General features: G+C 40.7%; 1 protein-coding gene across 4 annotated transcripts in view; it reads left to right on the plus strand.

Moving 5' to 3' along the window:
* Positions 1 to 4,357: 4,357 nt before the first annotated feature.
* Positions 4,358 to 20,017, plus strand: part of DDHD1 (DDHD domain containing 1) — a 124,947-nt gene continuing 109,287 nt past the window's right edge. For all 4 annotated transcript variants that reach the window (XM_020974832.2, XM_020974834.2, XM_020974833.2 and 1 more), the window contains exon 1: positions 4,358 to 5,180. In XM_020974832.2, coding sequence (XP_020830491.1) covers positions 4,358 to 5,180 — 823 coding nt within the window. The remainder of the gene's footprint in view (positions 5,181 to 20,017) is intronic.

Raw genomic sequence — 20,017 nt, forward strand, 5'->3', positions numbered from 1 at the left:
GTGTCTACAAATTTCTCTGTCTGTCTCCCTATGCTTCCCTGAGCTGGAAAAATTATTCACTGTAAGTTTTTCTTGGATTTCTCTATCAGAATTCAATCTGTGAACTTTCTAGATCTTTGTGCAGAGTCTTGGTGGAGAAGTTAAGCTGTATATTTTCCTGCTTACTTCTTTGCCATCTTGACTCTCACCTCGTACTTGACATCAATTTTTAATCATGCCACTCTCCTTTTCAAAAGTTTTCTTCAATGGCTTTTCTTTTTTCTTTTTTTTTCTTTTTTAAAATTAATTAATTTGTTTTTAGTTTTCAACACTTATTTTTATAAGCTTTTGAGTTCTAAATTTTCTCCCCCTCCCTCCTCTCCCTGCTTCCCAAGACAGCATGCAATCTGATATAGGCTATACATATATATATGCATATTAAACATATTTTCACATTAATCATGTTGTAAAGAAGAATCAGAACTAATGGGAGAAACTACAAAGAGAGAGAGAGAGAGAGAGAGAGAGAGAGAGAGAGAGAGAGAGAGACAGAGACAGAGACAGAGAGAGAGAGAGACAGAGAGAGAAAGAGAGAGAAGAGAGAGAAAGAGAGCAAATAGTATGCTTCGAGCTGCATTCAGATTCCATAGTTCTTTTTCTGGTTGTGAATAGCATTTTCTATCATGAGTCCTTTGGAGTTGTCTTAGATTCTTGCATTGCTGCTAAGAAGAGCTAAGTCTATCAAAGTTATTCTTTGCATAATGTCGCTGTTACTGTGTACAATGTTCTCCTGGTTCTGCTCATTTCACTAAGCATCAGTTCATGTAAGTCTTTCCAGGTTTTTTCAATGGCTTTTCATTGTCACTCAAGTAAAGTTCATTTGCTTTAGCTTAGTATATCATCTAGCTCTAATCTGCTTTCTGCCTTATCTCCAATTGCTTCCTATTAATATAATCTGTCCAAAGCTGCATGACTCATGGTTCCTTGAACATACTTACTTTTCTGCCTTTTTTTTCCATACACTCTTTCTTCTCTGCCTCCAATGCCTACTATCTGTTAAAATCCCACTCATCTTTCAAGCCACAGTTCAACTGCAATCTTTGTTAGTAAACTGCCTTATTCCTAAAGTCAGAAATAAATTTCTCCCTTTCTACATGTCCATATCACTGGGTTTGTAATTCTCCAATAGCTTTTATTTCATATATATACAGACATATAGATATATACAGTTAGAAGTATCTTGGACCATTTAGTCCAATTAGTATCTGAATAGGAACCTCCTTTGCAAAATGCCTTGGGGCTCTGGGCCCTCTTTTCTTCTCCCTCTATATTAATTCACTTGGAGATCTCATCAGCTCCAATGAATTTAATTATCATCTCTATGCTGATGATTCTCAATCCACCTAACCAGTTCTAAACCTTATGCTGACCTCCAGTCTTATATACCTAACTGTATTTCAGACATCTCAAACTGGATGCACAGGAGAAATTTTAAACTCAAAACATCCAAAACAGAACTCATCTTTCCACCTAAATCCTCCCGCCTTTCAAACTTCCTTATTACTGTTGAGGACACCACCATTTTCCTAGTCCCTTAGGCTCACAATCTAGATGTCACACTCAACTCCTCACTATGTTTCATACTCCATATCCAATTTGGGGCCAAGGTGACATCTCTCCAATACACCCCTTTCCCTCCTCTGATATTGCTACTTGCTTCTCTCCTCTGCTATTGCCGTCTTGGTTTTGCAGAGGTCTAGGACTTTGGGGTGCTGCTGGGGGACACCCCAAAATCGCGGTACCGGGACCTGTCTAAAAGAATTCAACTCAGATCTTCTTCCTGCCAGAGGAAAAGTTTATTAGTGATAAAACACTTAGGCCAGGTGATGCCCGTAAGGAAGAGAGGGCATGAGAGGTTCTCAGCCCCGAATGAGGGCCAGGGTAGATCTTATATACTTTGGGTGACCAGGGAAGGGTCTGGGAAAATGGTCTGAGAAAAGGGTCTGGGAAAAGGATCTGGGTGAGAATTCCCAGAGATTGGAAAGAGATTGAATAGACAATGGGAATAGATAATGAAGGAACTGAAAGGCATCTGAATGAGATCAAAAAGGTGGGGCCAGGGCTTTCAAAGGGAGATGAGGAGCTGGGTCCTATAGACAAATGGGAGCCAGATTCCCTTTGGTGCAAGGGGTGAAGACCTCAGCTTGGGCCACACCCCATCAGTTTGAGCCCTCACCACCTTGTACAACAAGAGCCTGCTAGTAGGTACACCTGCTACAAGTTTCTCCTTATACTCTATCCATTCAGCCTCCAAAGTGATTTTCCTAAAATGCAGTTCCAACCATGACAATCCACTTGCTCCCTCAAGCGATAAACTCTTGTGGCACCCCATCATCTCTAGGATCAAATACAACATCCTCTGTTCAAAGCCCTTCATAATCTAGCACCCCATCTTTTCAGTCTTTTTACACTTTATCCCCTGATTAATTGGAAATTTGATTAATTGGGGTACAACATGCACCTGAACAGAGGGAACAGAGGCACAGTTCAAGTGCAAAATCCAGGAGCATTTATTGGCAAGTACAGCACACGTGCATGGGAAATAGCAGGATGTAATCTGCTGCTTCAAAGTTTGTGTGTCTTTATACATGGTTTTATGACAAAGGAAGTTAGGAGAATAGGAGAAATACAGAGTACAAGGATGTTTGCGCAAGCTCTCTCCATTTGAGGTTGGCAAGAACCAGTTTGAACAGCCCTGTGGTAGCCTGCACAGAAGAGGTGTTCCAGGTTCACTTAGTGGATACCACAAAGGATCACTGGTATGTCAAATCTCCCATTATGCCTTCTAATGAGCTGATTTTGATTCCCAGGTTAATTTCATTCTCTCCTGGATAATAAGGGTGCTCAAGCAAATCAAAGTGATTAGTAAGCTCATTATACATCCCCCTCCCATTCAAAGTCCAGTAACACTGGCTTCTTTGCTGTTCCACAAACTTGTCACTCCATCTCTTGGCTTTGGGTTGTCCACCATGCCTGGAATGCTCTCCTTCCTCCTCTCCATTTCTGCCTTCCTTGACTTCTTTCAAATTCCAACTAAAATCCTGTCTTCTACAAGGAGCCTTTCCCTATCCCTCCTAGTTCCAGGGCTTTTCCTCTCTTAATTGTTTCCTATTTATCCTGTAAATAGCTCATTTGCACTTAATTGTTGGCTTGTTGTTTTCTCCTTCAGACTGTGAGCTCCTCCAGGACAGGGATTATCTTTCTCCTTTCTTTGTGTCACCAGTTCTTAGCACAGTGCCTTGGCCTATGGTAGGCACTTAATAAATGCTCTTTGACTAACATCCCTGGCAAGTAGTCACCCAGCCTACATTTTTATACCAACATGATAAGGAACTCACAAGGCAGTCCAGTCCAGTTTTAGATGTTCTAGTTCCCTGTACTTAATTGTTAACTTAATTGGGTGAGATACACATACATTAAAAATATACAATTTTCTTTTTTTTTTCTGCAGTTGGGGTTAAGTGACTTGCCCAGGGTCACACAGCTAGTGTCAAGTGTTTGGTATGAGGCCGGATTTGAACTCAGGGCCTCCTGACTTCAGGGCCTGTGCTCTATCCACTGCACCACCTAGCTGCCCCCCAAAATAAATAATTTTGAAAAGCAATATGTTAAAGGAAGCATGAAACAAGTAGTGAAAAGAGCTAGTTTCAAATCTGGTTTCCGAAATGAAGTTAGATTGAATTGAAGTGCATTCCGAGAACTGGGATAGAGGACATCAGGGCACTTCCAGGGCTCTGAATGAAGAATGGAGCCTCTCTCTAGACAGGAATCAAACGGTTTGCTCCGTACAAAGCCAGCCTTATTTAATCCTACTGAGCTGCAGAGAGCTGACAAAGTTTAGTTCTTCCTACAATACCGCTTCCTTTGCCATTCAGGATAAAGGTCTCTGATGGGGCACGTGAGAAGAGTGAAGGAAACAAGGCCTTGGTGACGGAGGAGAATGGAGGCGAGGGTGGCGTTGGTAGTCATGGTAACTAATCAGGCCACGGAGGACTGTACCCAGCAAAAACCGAGCTGGCCCGCCTCGCAAGTAGAGGCGGAGCTTCTGGGAGCCTTCGGCAGGGCGGGGGCCTGGTTGGAGCACCTCCTCCTCGACGTGGTCTGCGTGATAATGGGGCGTTGGGTGGAACGTGCCTTCTGCCGCCTTCGCTGCTGCGGGGCTCGGAGAAGCGCGGCTGCTTGTGCATTCCCGACCACGATCTCCAGATTTTAAAATTCCAGGTGGAAAAGGCGTTGACATTAGCTTTGAATGTGTCAGCGACGCGTTCGGAAGTCGGGGCGCAGCGTAAGGTGAGGCTGCCGGCAGCATCTTGGCACCATGAGTTACTCTGGCCAAGGCTCCCCGCTGAGCCCGGAGCCTAACGGCCGGGGCGGCCGAAGCGCCTGGGAACTGAGTTCCGAGGCGGTTTACAGTGGTGTATGCTGCTACGAGCACCTCCCCGGCGGAGACCGGACGGATGCCGAGGTGACCTTGGCCCTACTGGGCGGGGATCCGGGGCTGCCCCTGGCGCAGGGCTTGGAAGAGCATAGCCATCACTTGACTCTGGATTCCTGCCTCAGCGACGAGACCTACGACTTCAGTTCGGCCGAGTCAGGCTCCTCCCTCCGCTACTACAGCGAAGGCGACAGCTGCGGCGGCGGCGGCGGCGGCAGCAGCTCCTCCTCGCTGCTGATGCCCCCGCAGACCCAGCCGTCGTCTCTGCACTCGTCCATCTCAAGCGGTGCGGTGGCGACGGCTGCGGGTCCGGGGGAGAGGAAGCGATCGCGCTCGGACTGCTCGGCTTCTCGGCATCGTTATGAAGTGGTGGCCGAGTTGGGCCCGGAGGAGGTTCGCTGGTTCTACAAGGAAGATAAGAAAACCTGGAAGCCCTTCATCGGCTATGACTCTCTCCGCATCGAGCTGGCCTTCCGGAACCTGGCTCAGGTGACTGACAACAGGCCGCGGGCCCTGCGAGGGCAGACGGCTCCAGCCTCGAGCTCTGGGGAAGAGGACGAGGACAGCGCCTGCGGCTACTGCCGGAGCGCTGTCCTGAGCGAGCCCGAGCTGGAGGAGCTGGTCCACATCGAGCCGGTGTGCGTCCGAGGCGGGCTCTACGAGGTGGACGTGGCCCAGGGCGAGTGCTACCCCGTCTACTGGAATCGTGAGTACCCGCGCGGGAGAAGGGGAGAGGGCATCGATCGCCATTTACAGTCTAACAGGAGTTTATTAAGAACTTAATATGCTTGAGCCCCAGCACTAGCCGCTGAGGATGCAGTGAGAAAAGCATTTCTATTTATCACATCATTCCAGCCAGTCTTTTAGATATTAACTAAGATAAAAGTAAAAGGCGCTGCTTGTGCCTTGGAGGGAGAGACTATGGACTAGGGATAAGTTTTACCTTTGATTCCTTTGTGAGGAGAAAAGATAGTCCAGGTTCTGTTAACATGAGGATATCAGGACAAGGTGCTTTTCCTCTACGTGGCTGCGGATGAAAAAAGACCCTGCTAAGATAAACGACACCTCACTTAGCTGCTCACTTGGAGGTAACAGATTTTACGATCAAAATGTGTAATTCTTTCATCTAGATTCTACTTGATCTGATTTGGTTTTGTTACTTTGAAAAAAAGTGATTTAACAATATGTTTTAGGGAGTGGGAGGATTTCAGAGATAGGGAAGATGCTCTTCAACAATTGTGTATCCCGAGGAAGTAAATTTGTGGTGTTGACTAATTCAATTTAATATACATTTATTAAGGGCCTTATGTGTGCCAGGCAATACGCCAAGCGCCAGGAATACAAAAGGGCACGAGACAGTCCCTGCCCTCAAGGATATTGCAATCTAATTGGAGAGACAACATGCAAACATACACAAGCAAGCTACACAGGATAAACATGAAATAATTAAGAGAAAAAATTAAGAGGGGTTAGCTAGTGAAGGCTTCCAATAGACAGTGGGTCAGTAGTGGGAGTTGAGGAGAATGAGCATCCCGGGATGGCCAGAGAAAATGTCCAGATATAGTGTCTTGTTCCAATTTTAGGAAAACCACTTTAGTGACTCAATGGAGAATGGAATGGAGCGGGGAGAGACTTGAGGCAGGCAGACCCATGAACAGACTGCTGCAATAATCCAGACATGAGCTGATGAGGACTTGCATTGGAGTGGTAGCAGTGTCAGAGAAGAGAAAGCAGCCTATTGGAGAGATGTTGCAAAGATGAAATCAATAGACCTTGGCAACTTTGGATATGGGAGTTGAGAGATATTGAGGATGATTCTTTGATTGTAAGCCTGAGGGCCTAGGAGGATGGTATTGCTATTTACAGGAATAGAGAAGGTGATTGGGGCACGAGAGGATTTAGTGGTAAAAATAATGAGTTCTGCTTTGGACATACTGAGTTTAAGATGCCTACTGGACACCCAGTTTGAAATGTCTGAAAGGTGGTTGGAGATTTGAAGTTAAAGGTCAGAAGAGAGACTGGGGCAAGAAAGATAGGTTTGAAAATTATGGGCATAAAGATGGCAGTTAAATCTATGGGAGTTAATGAGATTACCGAGTGAAGTAGTGTAGAGGGAGAAAAGAAGAGCACCCAGGACAGAACCTTTAGGAACACCTAGGGTTAGAGGGCATGATCCAGCAAATGAGACGGAGAAAATGTTAGATAGGTAGGGAAAAAACCAGGAGTTCTGAAAACCTAGGAGAGAGTGATCAACTATGTCAAAGACTGAGGAAAGGTCAAGGAGAACTGGGATTGAGAAAAGGCTATTAGATTTGGCAATTAGGAGATAATTAGTAACTTTGGAGAGAGAGTGTTATCAGTGGAATGATAAGGTCAAAAGACAGATTTTAAGAGATTTAAGAAGAGAGTGAGTGTAGAGCATTTCTTTTTGAGGAGTTTAGCTACAAAAGGAAGAGAAATAGATCTATAGCTATAGCAGGGATGAAAGGATCAAGTGCGGGTTTTTTAAAGGATGCTGGAGACATGGACATATTTGTATACAGTAGGAAATGAACTAGTGGAGGAGATATTGGAAAATAATTGAGAGTGGGGATATCTGTTAGAATAAAATAAGTGATGGCAAGCACACACACACAATGCAAGTGCATTCCAACAGGATTGAAGAATTGATTCTTTAGCATCCTAAAAATTGCATTGCTTTAACAACAAACCTCACTGCTTTTTGTATCCACGATGCTTACCCTCTGGCACTTAGGTGCTTAACAAATGTTTATCGATTGATTGACCTGTGAGTATGCTTGATCTAGTCCAAGTGATCTTCCTTTTTTTTTTTCTTTGCGGTCATTTCTACTACCTCATACTGTGTATTAAGATATAATCTGTGAACTGGGATGTTAGATTCCATATGTGTTGGCCCCATAATTGATAGAGAGAATGGTTGCTTTAGTTATAGTAATCATATTTTCCTCTGTTTTGTCTTATTGTTCTTCCATTTTCATCCTTAAATATTCCAAAGATGATCTGACTGAATTGGGTATCTTGCCAAGCTTGTTGTCTTTTTTTCCTTTATACCTCTTGCTGTTTTATGAAGCAGTACTGTTTATAGTCTTCCATGGTCATCATTCTGAGTGTTGTGCTTGGCTGACATATTTTTCCATTTGGAAGGAAGCATCAGTATATCATCTAAATAAGTTGGGTTGGAGTTGTAATTATATACCATATCGTTTTCCCTTTTTTACTCTAATTTGATACTAAGCTTGATCTTTATTTTAACAATATGACGGTCTGGGTACAAAACTGATTAGAAAACAACTCATGTCTGTTAATCTATCAGGTTTGCTTTTGTTTTGTTTTTTGGGGGGGAGCAATGTTATTCAATATTTCTCATATCTAATGTCACAGTGGATAGAGCTCCAGACCTGGAGTCAGGAAGACCTGAGTTCAAATATGGCCTCAGACACTTATTTGTGTGACCCTGGGCAAGTCCCTTAACCCTGTTTGTCTCAGTTTCCTTATCTGAAAAATGAGCTGGAAAAGGAAATGGCAAACCAACCATTCCAGTAGCTTTGCCAAGAAAATCCCAAATGTATCAGATAGAGTTGGAAATGACAGAAACAACTCAGCAACAATGACATATCTAATGCCTACAGACTGTTCTTTAAGAAGGTTAAACGTCTGTGTGACCCTGGGCAAGTCACTTAACTCGAATTGCCTAAAATAAAATTTAAAAAAAAAGAAAGTTTATCAAGGAAATAACATAACCAAGCCAACCTGTGTCTACTGCAGATTTGTTATCTAGTCTTACCCTAACCTACAGGCTCACAGGTTTGTTTTACAGAGTAAATCCTTTTATTTAAGGGATTTGTTTTGTGAAGTTTGGATTCAGTCAAAGGTGTGCAGTTGAGGACCTAGAGAGCCACGTGTGGCCTCAAGGCGGAAGGTTCCCCAACCTGGTGCCTAGGCCCTTGCTTCGGCTAGACAATCTACAGTACATTTTTGGTTCTCTTCCTACCTGCCTGCCTGACCTCTCCTAAGTATCTTTTGCTCATTTGCAAAGAGAGGAAACCCAGAGAGGAGATAATATCCCAGAGGAGAAGAGGATAGTCAACTATTTCAAATGTAGCAGAGAAGTAAAACAGATGAAGGTCAAGAAAAGAATATTAGATTTGGCTATTTAGAGATCATTGATAACTTGCAGTTTCAGTTGAGTTACTAGTGTCTTTCCTCTGTTGATTACCTCGAATTTATCCAGTATATATCTCTTTTGTACATGGTTGTTTACATGTTGTCACCTCTATTAAACTGTATACTCCTTGAGAGCAGGGACTGTTTGGTTTTTTTGTTTCTTTGTTTTGCCTTTCTTTGTATCCCAAATGCTTAGTACAGTCTTTGGTGCGTAGTAGGAGTTTAATAAATTATTGCTGGCTGGCTGTGAGATTACAAAAGGTTTCCTTAGAATCTCTATGCAGATGATTCCTAAATCTGTATATCTCCTCCCCCTCCCCCACCCCAGTCTTTCTCCTGACATCTCCTGGATGTCCTAAAGTAATTCCAAACTGAGTGTGTCCAGAACTTATTTTCCCCCCCATCCCCCTCTTGAATTGCCCTTGGGGGCACTAACCATCTTACAACCTTGGTATGAATCCTTCTTGCAATGAAGGTCACTTTGACATCTGAGTGGACTTTGGACTAGGGTGAGGAAGACACTTGTGACAGGCAAACCAAACAACAATCTATTTAAATAATCTAGTGATGAGGTGGTAAGGGCCTGGTCTGGGTGGTGGCAGTGTCAGAAAAGAGAAAGGGGGAAGGAGCATATGCAAAATATGTTATGAAAGTAAAGCCTTGGCAACAGATAGGATATGAACAGTGAGTGATAGTGGGAAGCTGAGGTTGGCACCTGAGTGACTGGGAGGATGGTGGTATTCTTAACAGTAACAGTAATAGAGAAGTTTAGGGATGAGGGGAAAGTTTAGAGGATAATGATTTCAGTTTTCAACATTTTTTTAGTGTAAGATTCTCTGGGTTTAAGATCTAGTTTGTACTATCCAATAGGTAGTTGGATATGGAAGACTGGAGGTCCAGCATAGAGGCTATAACTGGATAAGTGGATTTGAGAATCTTCAGATCACCAAGTGAAATAGTTTAGAAAGAGATGAGGGGCCCAGGACAAAGCCCTGTGGAATACCCACAAGTTAGCTGATGTGACCTGGATGGAGATCCAGAAAGAAGGGTCAGATAGGTACGAGGAAAACCAGGAGAAAGTGGTGTCTTAAAAACCTAGGGAGAAAACACTGTCCGGGAGAAGCAAGTAATTTCATAAAGGTCAGAGAAGGATGAGGTTTGAGAAAAGGTCATTAAATTTGACAATTAATTTTTTTTAACCAGTACCAGATGCTTTTGATGACTGCCTTATAATACAGTTTGAGGTCTGGGAATGCTATTCCTCATTCATCGCTAATTTTCATCATTTTCCTTGAGATTCTAGATTTTCATTTTTCCCAATGAATTTTGTTATTATTTTATTAGGTTCTGTAAAATATCCCTTTGATAATTTGAGTGACACGGCATTAAAAGTGTAAATTTATCTTAGAAATATTGTCATTTTAATTCTACTGGCATGGCCTAAACACAAGCACTGAATATTCCCCCTGGTACTATTTAAGTTGTTTTTTATTTGTTTAAGGAACACTTTGTAATCAAATCTATATAAGTCTTTGGTAGGTTGATCCCCAGACATTTTATGTATTTTGGAATGAAATTTTTCTATTATTGTTCCTTAGGTTTTCTTACTATATTTGTTATAGACATGCTATTGATTTTTGCTGATTTCTTTTGAAGTGTGCGACTTCACTGAAGCTATTAGTAGCTTTAACTGATTCTCTAGGATTTTCCAAATGTACCATCATATACCAGCAAATAGGGATAGTTTTATCTCCTATTTACCTATCCTTATTGCTTTTTCTTGTCTTGTTACAGTTGTTGTAGTTCCAGAACTATATTAAGTAATAGAAGAGTGAATGAGCAATCTTGCTTTACTCCTGTATTTATTGGAAAAGGTTCTAGTGTGTCCCTGTTGAGGTTTAGAGACCCCAAAATCACAAAACACATGTCCTGCTCGAATGAATTTGACCCAAGCCTTCTAAAACAATGATCAGCCATATTGGCCAGACTCACAAGGAATCTAAGCAGGCCAAATCTTAAGAATCTGGGCCCTTAGCTAGACTCTTAAAGAATCTGAGCACCTTAATGGAGACAAGATGAATCTGATATACTGAAAGACTGTAGAAGGGAACCAGGAGTGGCCAAGTAGCCTGGGATGACTGGAGGAGGTGTCTAAGGAGGATCTGGATGGGAGTGGCCAGTAAGCTGGGGTGAACCGAAGACCAGACACCTGGACCATTGTAAGGGGAGAATGGAGTCTAGATAGGATTAAGGTTGGGAAGTAGCCAGGGGAAATCTGGAAGTAACCACATTCATTGTAGCCACAGTGAAAGGCCAGTTAAGTGGATTACAGCTTCAGGCAAAGGCCAGAAATTTGGGAACGTCTGGAATTTTCCTTTTTGAGGTCCAGATCCCAAAGATATGATCTTTTCCTTTTTAGGTTCAGATCCTGTCTCCAGTATCTCCATTGCATATAATACTTGCTTTTAGTTTTAGATAGATACTTTTAATGATAGTTTTAAAAAGGTCCTTCCATGCCTATATTTTATAGGGGTTTTAGCATAAAATAGTGTTGTATTTTTTTTTGTTAATTTATTTTGATTTATCAACATTCACTTCCATATTCTTTTGAGTTGAAAATTTTTCTCCCCTTCCTCCTCACCACCCTCCCCAAGACGGCGCACAATCTGATATAGGCTTTACATTCCTATTAAACATATTTTCACATTAGTGAAGTTGTAAGTAAAAATTAAAACCAATAGGAGGAACCATCAGAAAGATGACACAAAACTCAACAGAAGGTAAAAATAAGGGATAGCAATTCAACTTCCATATTCTTTCTTTAGATGGGGACAGCATTTTCCATCCTGAGGCCTCTGGAGATGTCTTAGATCCTTGCGTTGCTGAGAAGGGTTCAGTTTATCAATATTAGTCATCCCATAACGTGGCTGTTACTGTGTACACGGTCCTCTTGGCTCTGCTCACTTCACTCAGCATCAGACCACATAAGTCTTTCCAGGTTTTTCTGAAGTCAGCCTGTTCATCATTTCTTATAGCACGATAGTATTCCATTGCATTCATATACCGCAACTTGTTCAGCCATTCCCCAATTGATGGGCATCCTCTCAATTTCTAATTCTTTGCCACCACAAAAAGAGCTGCTGTGGGTATTTTTGTACATGTGGGTCCCTTTCCCATTTGTATGAAAAATAGTGTTCTTTAACAAAGGTTTTTTCTGTATATATTGAGATGATCTGGTGGTTTTGGATGTTTTGGTTTTAATATGATTAATTATGTTGGTTGTTTTCCTAATGTTGAACCATCCTTGCATTCCTGGTACTAATCCCACTTGGTCATAATGAATCTTTTCTTGGATAAATGACTATAGTCTGTTTGACAAGATTTTGTTAAAAATTTTTGAGTCTGTATTCATTAATGATATTGGCTTATTTTTTTTCTTCTGTGTTTCTCTTTACCTGGTTTAGGTATTAGGACTCTATTTGTCTCCTTAAGGATTCTAATAGGGAAATACTTTGTGAAATATGTTTCTTTAGAAGTTTGATAGCATTCTTCTGTGAGTCTGTCAGAATAATGAGCTTTTTAATTTGCGAATTCCTTTACAGGTAGATCTGAGATTGAGTCATTTAAGATTTCTGTTTAGGTGTTCTGAGAGTTTGGGTATTTTTATTTCTGAAGGTATTTACTGTTTCTTTTGTGCTCTCAGTTTAGTTAGCATATAAGTGCATAATATGTTTTGATTATTTTTTTTTTCTTCTGGTTTCATTGTGATTTTACCTTGCTTGTTTGCTATTTTATTGATTTCTTTTTAATTAGATTAGCTAAGTGTTTATCAGTTTTACAAATCTTGAAAGAACCAGCTTGTAGGTTTCTTTGTCATTTTTATGGGTTTTTGTTTCCATTTTATTTCCTCTCTACTTTTTAATACTGTATTTCACTTCATAATCATAGATTTTATGCCAAATTTTTGCAAAAAAGTGGGGTACAACCATTATGTGAAGCTTTTTTTTTTTAATTGTGCTGGTGTTACTTAAACGATTTATTACTGAACTGTATTGCTGGCAGATTAATTGTACAGTCTAGGTAGTGCAGGAAGATGTAAGTCTTACTGATGCGGTTTAGGGGTTCAGGGCTATTGGGACCCCAACATTACAACACGTGGATCCTGTCTGAAAGAATTCAACCCAAGCATTCTTCCAGACAAAGGCAAGGTTTATTAGAACATCCATCACGTTGGGCAGACTTTTAAGGAGTCTGAACATGAGTAAGCAGTAGCTAGATTTTAGGAATCTGAGCATCTTAGTGGAGACAAGATGGACCTTATATACAGAAAGCCTGTGGGAGGGATCTAGGAGTAGCCAAGTAGTTTGGGGTGAGGGGAGGAGGGGTCTAAGGAGCTCTGGATGGGAGTAGCCAGTAAACTGGAGTGAACAGAACTCCAGGGAGGGCTAGGCTAGGTAAAGGGTAATAGAATTGGGAGATTGGGTATAGCCACAATGAAAAGCCAGTTGATGGGATTATAGCTTCAAGTGAATGCCAGAGGCTTGGCCATGTGGGAAAGTCCAGGGTTTTTCCTTTCTGGAGTCTAGATCCTATCCTTATCATTACCATATCATGTAACTTAGTCCTGGCAAGCTTCACCTTGCTCACCCACTCTCTTTGCCCCTGCAGCTCTTCAGTGGATTGAATGACAGTACTATCTGAAGCTGTAAACAAACCACGTGTATTGGTTTTTGGAAAGGTACTGACAATGCCTGAGTGCTGAGAATTCTAGGCTTGCTGCTCACAGTGAGCAAGAGATAAATGCATATCCATATGCCATTGGTGAATACATTGCTGCTCTGTTTTATGCAGCATGACAAACAGAATTATACCGTCCGACAATGATTACCAATGAAACCAATTTTTGACTGAAAAAACAGGGTGTGATGATTATGCTGTGGCAACAGTTATGAGATAAAATATGGTATCTCCTTGTGTGATGATTTTGGATTTATTTGTTGGCTTTCTAATTTTTAAAAATGAATATTCAGGTCATTAATTCCCTCTTTCTATTTTGTTAATGTATGTTTGTATAAGGATATGATTTTTTCCCCCCAATGCTGCTTTTATGTGTATTGTAGACATTTTGGTAGGTCATTTCTTCATCATAATTTTATGTTGTTAATAATTCATAGTTATTTATTGTTCCTGTGTGATTTTTTTTTCCTTTGACCTGCTCATTATTTAAGATTTCGTTGTTAAGTCTCCATTTGGGTCTGTACTTTTTATTCGTGGTCCTGGAATCAATTTTAATTTTTATTGCATTATAGTCTAACATATATATATATAAACTATTTCTGCCTTTGGTTTGCAATATCTCCGCATTAACGCAAAGTTAATCTTTGTAAAAGTTTCATCTGTTGTAGAGAGATACGTATATTCTTTTGCAGTCCCATTTAGAAGACACTGTAAGTCTTTTAACTTGCATTTCTGTAGCAGTTTGTTCAGCTCCCTATTTTTCCTTTTGTTTATCTTTGTTATACTTATCTAAAACAGAGTGGGATATTTAATTTTGCCACTGTTGTATTACCATTTATGTCTTGTAGTAGTTTTGTAGTTTTTGTGGTAGTTTTTGTTTTGTTTTGTTTTTAAATTGGATGCTAAGGCATTTGGAGCAGATAACTATTATTGTCTGTGGTTCGTTGCAGCATAAAGTAATTTCCTTGTTTAATTTTTCTCCCCCTACCCTTTTTTTTACATGGTTGTTTATGTTTTCTAAGATAATATTGTTGAGGTTTCATGGTATGTTGTGGGGTCATCCATCTTAAAGAATTCAGTCAGACCACCTCTAATCCAAGTATAGGCATTTATTGAGGATTGATGCCCCTTAGAAGTTGGCTAGCTTCTACGAGGAACCAGAAACTTCGTAAGACAACGCAGGCAAATTTATAGTATAATGATGCTGATAACAGAACAGAAATTATGATTATTAGAAAGGCAGAAGGGGTTTGTTAAAGGATTAAGTAATAGGGGAGGGATCCCTTCTGTGGTTCTGTAGTCAAAAATTCCTGGTTGTGCAGCTTTCTGATTGGCTAGCTAACCAAGCTGTCTGGTCAAGATGGATAGTTAGGTATTGTGGTCCTGTCTTGGGATAAATGGATGATGTGATTGTGGTTGAGTACAAGGACACACCTGTGCAAATATGTGAAATGGATTTGGGGACAGTGCCTAGCTAGGGGCAGTGGCTGTATTGAGTCTGGGGACCTGAGGTGTGGTCAAGGCCAAATTGTGTGGTTCAATCAGGACATGCCTGCTGTTCAGTGGGGCCCATAAGAAAGTTAGAATGTTGGGATTGGGGGCAATTTTATTAGGATTCCATCAATATGATTGCCACTCCTGCTTTTTTGGATTCACGTAATGCATAGTAAATTTATTCTCATATCCTCAGTTTTATTTTGTGTATGTCTTTGTTTTTTAAATGTGTTTGTTGTATGTCACAGGTTGTAGGGTTGGATTGTTGGGTTTTTTTGGTCACTTTTTGTTTTCCTTGATGTACATTTAAGTTATGAGAGTTGGGTTTATGTTTTCTTCCATTTGTCTCTAATATTGAGGTTTTCTCAGATTATGATTTTTTTCTTTCTGTTATCAACATAGTACTATATTTCTTTAGTTACTTCAAAAGAAATTTTTTTAAGGTGGCCCTGTTCCATTGGCTCTCTTCCTTTCACTCCTGGATCTGCTCCTCCCATTTGTTATTACTTTCTCTTTGAGGTTTTGCTTATTAAGTTTGAGTGGGATTGAGACCACCTACCCAAATAAAAATTCAGAGGCTTCTCTAGGTAGGAACAGAAGTTGTATTCCAGCAAGTCTCCCACGAGAATTGGGCATCACCTACCCAGGGCGGACTGGAGTAGGGAGCCAAGATACAACAGCAAGCAACCAGTTAGATACCCTTAGACAAATCACTCCAAGAAACCCCCCTCCCCACTTGTTTACCTAAATCTCTTTATCCTCATTGGTTGAGGCAAGAGACCTTACAATCTATATTTAGAACCCAAGAGATACATTTTACCCAAACCAAACTTGGAAGCTAGAATATTGCCTTATTTGGTAAGGATAAGGCTGGGGTGATGGTTACAAAACAAGGGAGGGGATGGGCAACAGATGTATGACCCTATTATATGATTTACAGGAAGACGAAACTTGGGCCCAGCTAATGCTACAGCCTTGACTAAATTTTGGGGGCATAGCTTCCATTTCATATGAGAAACTTTCACTTGTCCCACACAGTTCCTTTTTCTTTCCTGCTTGTATCTGGTTATATAATTCTTCCCCACCTTGTTTTCTTCTCAGACTTGCCTTTCAACTAGTCCTGTTTATCAGTTTTTTTAAATTTTTTTTTTTGGCCCCTTTCAAAAAAGAACTTCTTACTTTCTTCATTATCCATCCTTTATTATATACCTAGGCCCTCATTCTCTGGTTCTGTAATTATCTGATCTCTTTTTATTCTCTGTAGCCCTCATGTAATCAAAACTTCCATAGTACCCATTCCAGGCTTTCTACTCTAGGCAGTTTCTGCCTTATAGAGCTTGTTCAGAGATTCCTCTTTTCCATTGTGACTCATTTCTGGAACCATGTCAATTATTGTAGATATCCGAGCAGACATTGCCCTTTGAAACCTCTTCTACCATGTCCCTAATAATGCAGTCCACAATTTATCTATACCCTTCACTAGTTAGCCTTTTTCCTCCAATTGCCTAAAAAATCTCCTCCCTGAGTTCATGTTCTCCACATTCTCCCAGGTACCCATAGGTACCACAGACTTTTTAACCACAAATCCCTTAGATTATACCTTCCACAAGGTCCCTATCTCTTTTCATAGAGCATTACTTTTCACCCATAGGAGCATTTGTTACAGGGACTGCCTCCCACCACCACCTCTTCCCTACTTTTTTTTTTGGCTTGGCAATGGGATTAAGTGATTTACCCAGGGTCACATAGCTAGTAAGTGTGTGTGTCTTGAGGCCAAATTTGAACTCAGGTCCTCCTGAATCCAGGGCCAGTGCTCTCCACTGCACCACTTAGCTGCCCCTCTCTTCCCTACTTGCCGGGAGCACCTGTGTCCCCGGCCGTGGTCTGATGCTGGCAGAGTGTGAAAAGAGAAAGAATCACGGGCCAGGTGAGACAGTGAAGAACAAACTCTGTTTATTGATCTGAGGGCTCAGGCTTACATAGTACTGGATCAAGCAACAGTAACATTATTTTGCATGAAAAGTACAAACCTAATTAAGTGATTTCCTTACTTCTTGTACCTTGTGTGTTACATTCTTTCCTGCATCCTGTCCTGTACCCCATCCATTTCCTCCCTTCCTGCATCCTGTTCTCAAGAGACGGAACGGGGGGTGGTGAGCCGACATCCTGAGTTTCACAGCTGTCGGGCTTAGTACAATCTACAGGTAAGAACCCGGCTGGCCTAAGCCCTCCAAGTCCCCAAAGCCGGCCCTCTACACCTACTTTTCAATCCCTTTCTTCCTCCTTACCCATTATGCTATAGGATCTCTTTTTGAGACCACAGAGATCACCTTCCTCTTACTGCTAGCCCTCTACCCCCTTGCTCTTCTTCCCTACTTTCATGTGCCCTCTCATCTTGTAATGTAGCCCCATAAAAACATTGATTTACTTCTAGGCAAGGGTGTTGCCAGATTCTGCCCATGATCCTCAGGCCCGTCTCTTCATTGTCAAACTCCATTGTTCTTCTACCTTTACCTCCATACCCTTTTATACATTTAGAAAAAAAAAGTTCTCTAAGCCAGCTCTCTCCTGTTACTTTGTTTCTTTTTCTGTCCTTGGCCATGTATGTTTATTTACTCCTGGTGTATATCTGTTGTTTGGTGTGTGTGAGAAGTAAATAATCTCAGTTCTGTTTTTCTTTCTAAAAATGTTTCAAATACCTATCATTTAATGATCCTCTTTTTTCCCAGCATAGTTAAGGCACAGATTTGCTGAGTAATTCACCCTGGGCTGCTCCATTAATCTTCCAAACACATTATTTTATTCCCCCATGTGGGTGCAGAATACTCTTAGTTATTTGAATTTCCTTTCCTTTTTATTTGAAAGTCTTTTTCCTGATTGCTTTGGAGAACTTATGTTTCTCTGAATTGAATTGTTAAATTTAATCACTATGTGTTTTTGGAGTTTGCAAGCTTGCATTTTTATATGAATTCTTTCAGTTGGTATGTCATTATCTATATACAGAAGTTCCGGGAAGTTCTCTTGTATTATGTCTGTATTATATTGTTAAGATTTTTTGTCCTGTCATGTTCCTTTCATAGACTTAGGATCCTTAGGTTGTCTGTATGTATCCTATCTTGGAGATCAATATATTTAGTTTGGATAATGGCCATATTTTCTTTTACATTATTATTTTTTGTTTCTTCTCTTATAGATTGTCCTTCCCAGTTGTATGTTTGCATAACCAATGTTTCATTTTTTGTCTTGGTGAGACTTGCTGTTGCAGGTTCTAGTTTTTCTATTCTGCCTATTATTTTTGCTTTGCAGGGTATGAATTTGGCTCTAATAATATCATTTCTCTCTTGAATCGCTCAGTAACAGTGTGGTTTGATCTCAGTTTTCCACTCTAGGTCATCAAGTGTTAGGTTAATTTCCTTTGCTTCGCAATATTTATTCATAGGCATCGAAATTATATACTGTATGTGGCGACCATATTTCCTTCTGTTGTTACTGTTTTCCCTGTTGATTAATATGTTTATATTCAAAGTCATTGAGTTTTCATCTTCCTGAGATCTTTGGTAATTTTTATTTCCCTTTTGTTTTGTCTTCATTTTACCTCTTTGCTCTTTTTCTGCCCTTGACCCTCAGCTTCAAAGTGGTTTTCTTGGGAGCTGGATCTCAAAGCCTCTCAGCCTCCTCCCATGCTGAACAATTCATGGCTCACCGATGGGGTGCTTGGACTCCAGCCCTAAGATCATGTCTCTGGAAGCCTCCCAATTTCTCATTAGGCCCCTATCCTGTGAGAAAATTTTCTCATGTTGCAGAATACATTCTCTTAAGAAAACAGACAGGGGGTGCCTGGCCCAAGGATTTTTGGCTGGTCCAAGGACTCTCCCTTGTGCCAGACCCCCAAGGTCCATGCCTCTGACAACTCCCTCAGCGTCTGATATCAACAAAGTTACCTCCACAGACTCCCTACATTTTCTCATCCATGGCTCAAAACACTCGGACCCCTAGATGGCCTAATTAGTTTCTCTGGCATTCCTTTTCCATATAAACCCTGGCACCATCCTCACTGTCTCACAAATTCTCGAAAAGTACTCTGGCTTACGTGACCCAGAGTTTATCTTTGGAGGTTTTCAAGCAAAGATTGGATCACCGTTTATTGCGTATGTTTATATTGGAGATTCCTTTTGCATATGGGTTTGTCTAAATGGCTTTTGAGGCCACTTTCAGCTTTAAATCTTTGACTCTGTAAATACTGATTTGGCCTTCCCTTGTCACAGAACTGATTGCAACCTTTAGTGACAGATGGTATTGGTTCAAAAAATATAAAATTGATTCTTTTGTAAGTTAAATTTTAATTTTTTTGTCAAAACAAGAAAGACTAGCCCCCTATTATAACCATGTATAATTTTTTTAAAAAGCAACAAAATTTCTCATTGACTGTCTAAAAATATGTATTAATCTGCACAATTTGTTTCTAACCTGTCAGGAGGCATGTAACGTGTTTCAACATGAGTCCTCAAGAATTGTGACTGCTCTTTGTGTTCATCAGCATTCCCAATCTTGTTTTTGTTTCTGTTTGATTTGTTTTGGTCAACCAAGATCCATCTTCTCACTCAGTCACCCTCATGGAGAACCCAAGAAAAAACCAAAAAAAAGCATTACACAGAGAGATAGTCAACCAAAACAAATTTCCACTTTTGCCGTGCCAGAAAAATTTTATGTCATTCTGCATTTCTGAATCCTTAGTAGCATGTTTCATCATTATTCCTCTGGAATTGTGGTTGGTAATTAAGCTGATAAGAGTTTGGCACAATAGTATTCCATCATGTTTATATACCATAACTTGTTAATCCATTCTCCAATTTATGGGCATCCTCTCAGATTCCTATTCTTTGCTACTTCAAAAAGCTCTATAAATATTTTTGTGTATCCTTAGAATTTGTTTTGCTTAGGACTTATCCCTCACATGATTAAACTTTCCCATAACTCCCCTACCCCTTCTGTGCTCTCCCTCCTATTTCACTGTTGAGTAAGATGTATTTCTGAACCCAGTTCTGTATGTGCGTGTGTATACGTGTGTGTGTGTGTAGTGTCAGCGGCTCTTCTCTACCCCCTCCTTTTTGTTTGTATAAATATCTA

This window comes from Phascolarctos cinereus, unplaced genomic scaffold, assembly GCF_003287225.1.
Source record: "Phascolarctos cinereus isolate Bilbo 61053 unplaced genomic scaffold, phaCin_HiC Scaffold_3;HRSCAF=262, whole genome shotgun sequence".
Classification (NCBI taxonomy): Eukaryota; Metazoa; Chordata; class Mammalia; order Diprotodontia; family Phascolarctidae; genus Phascolarctos; species Phascolarctos cinereus.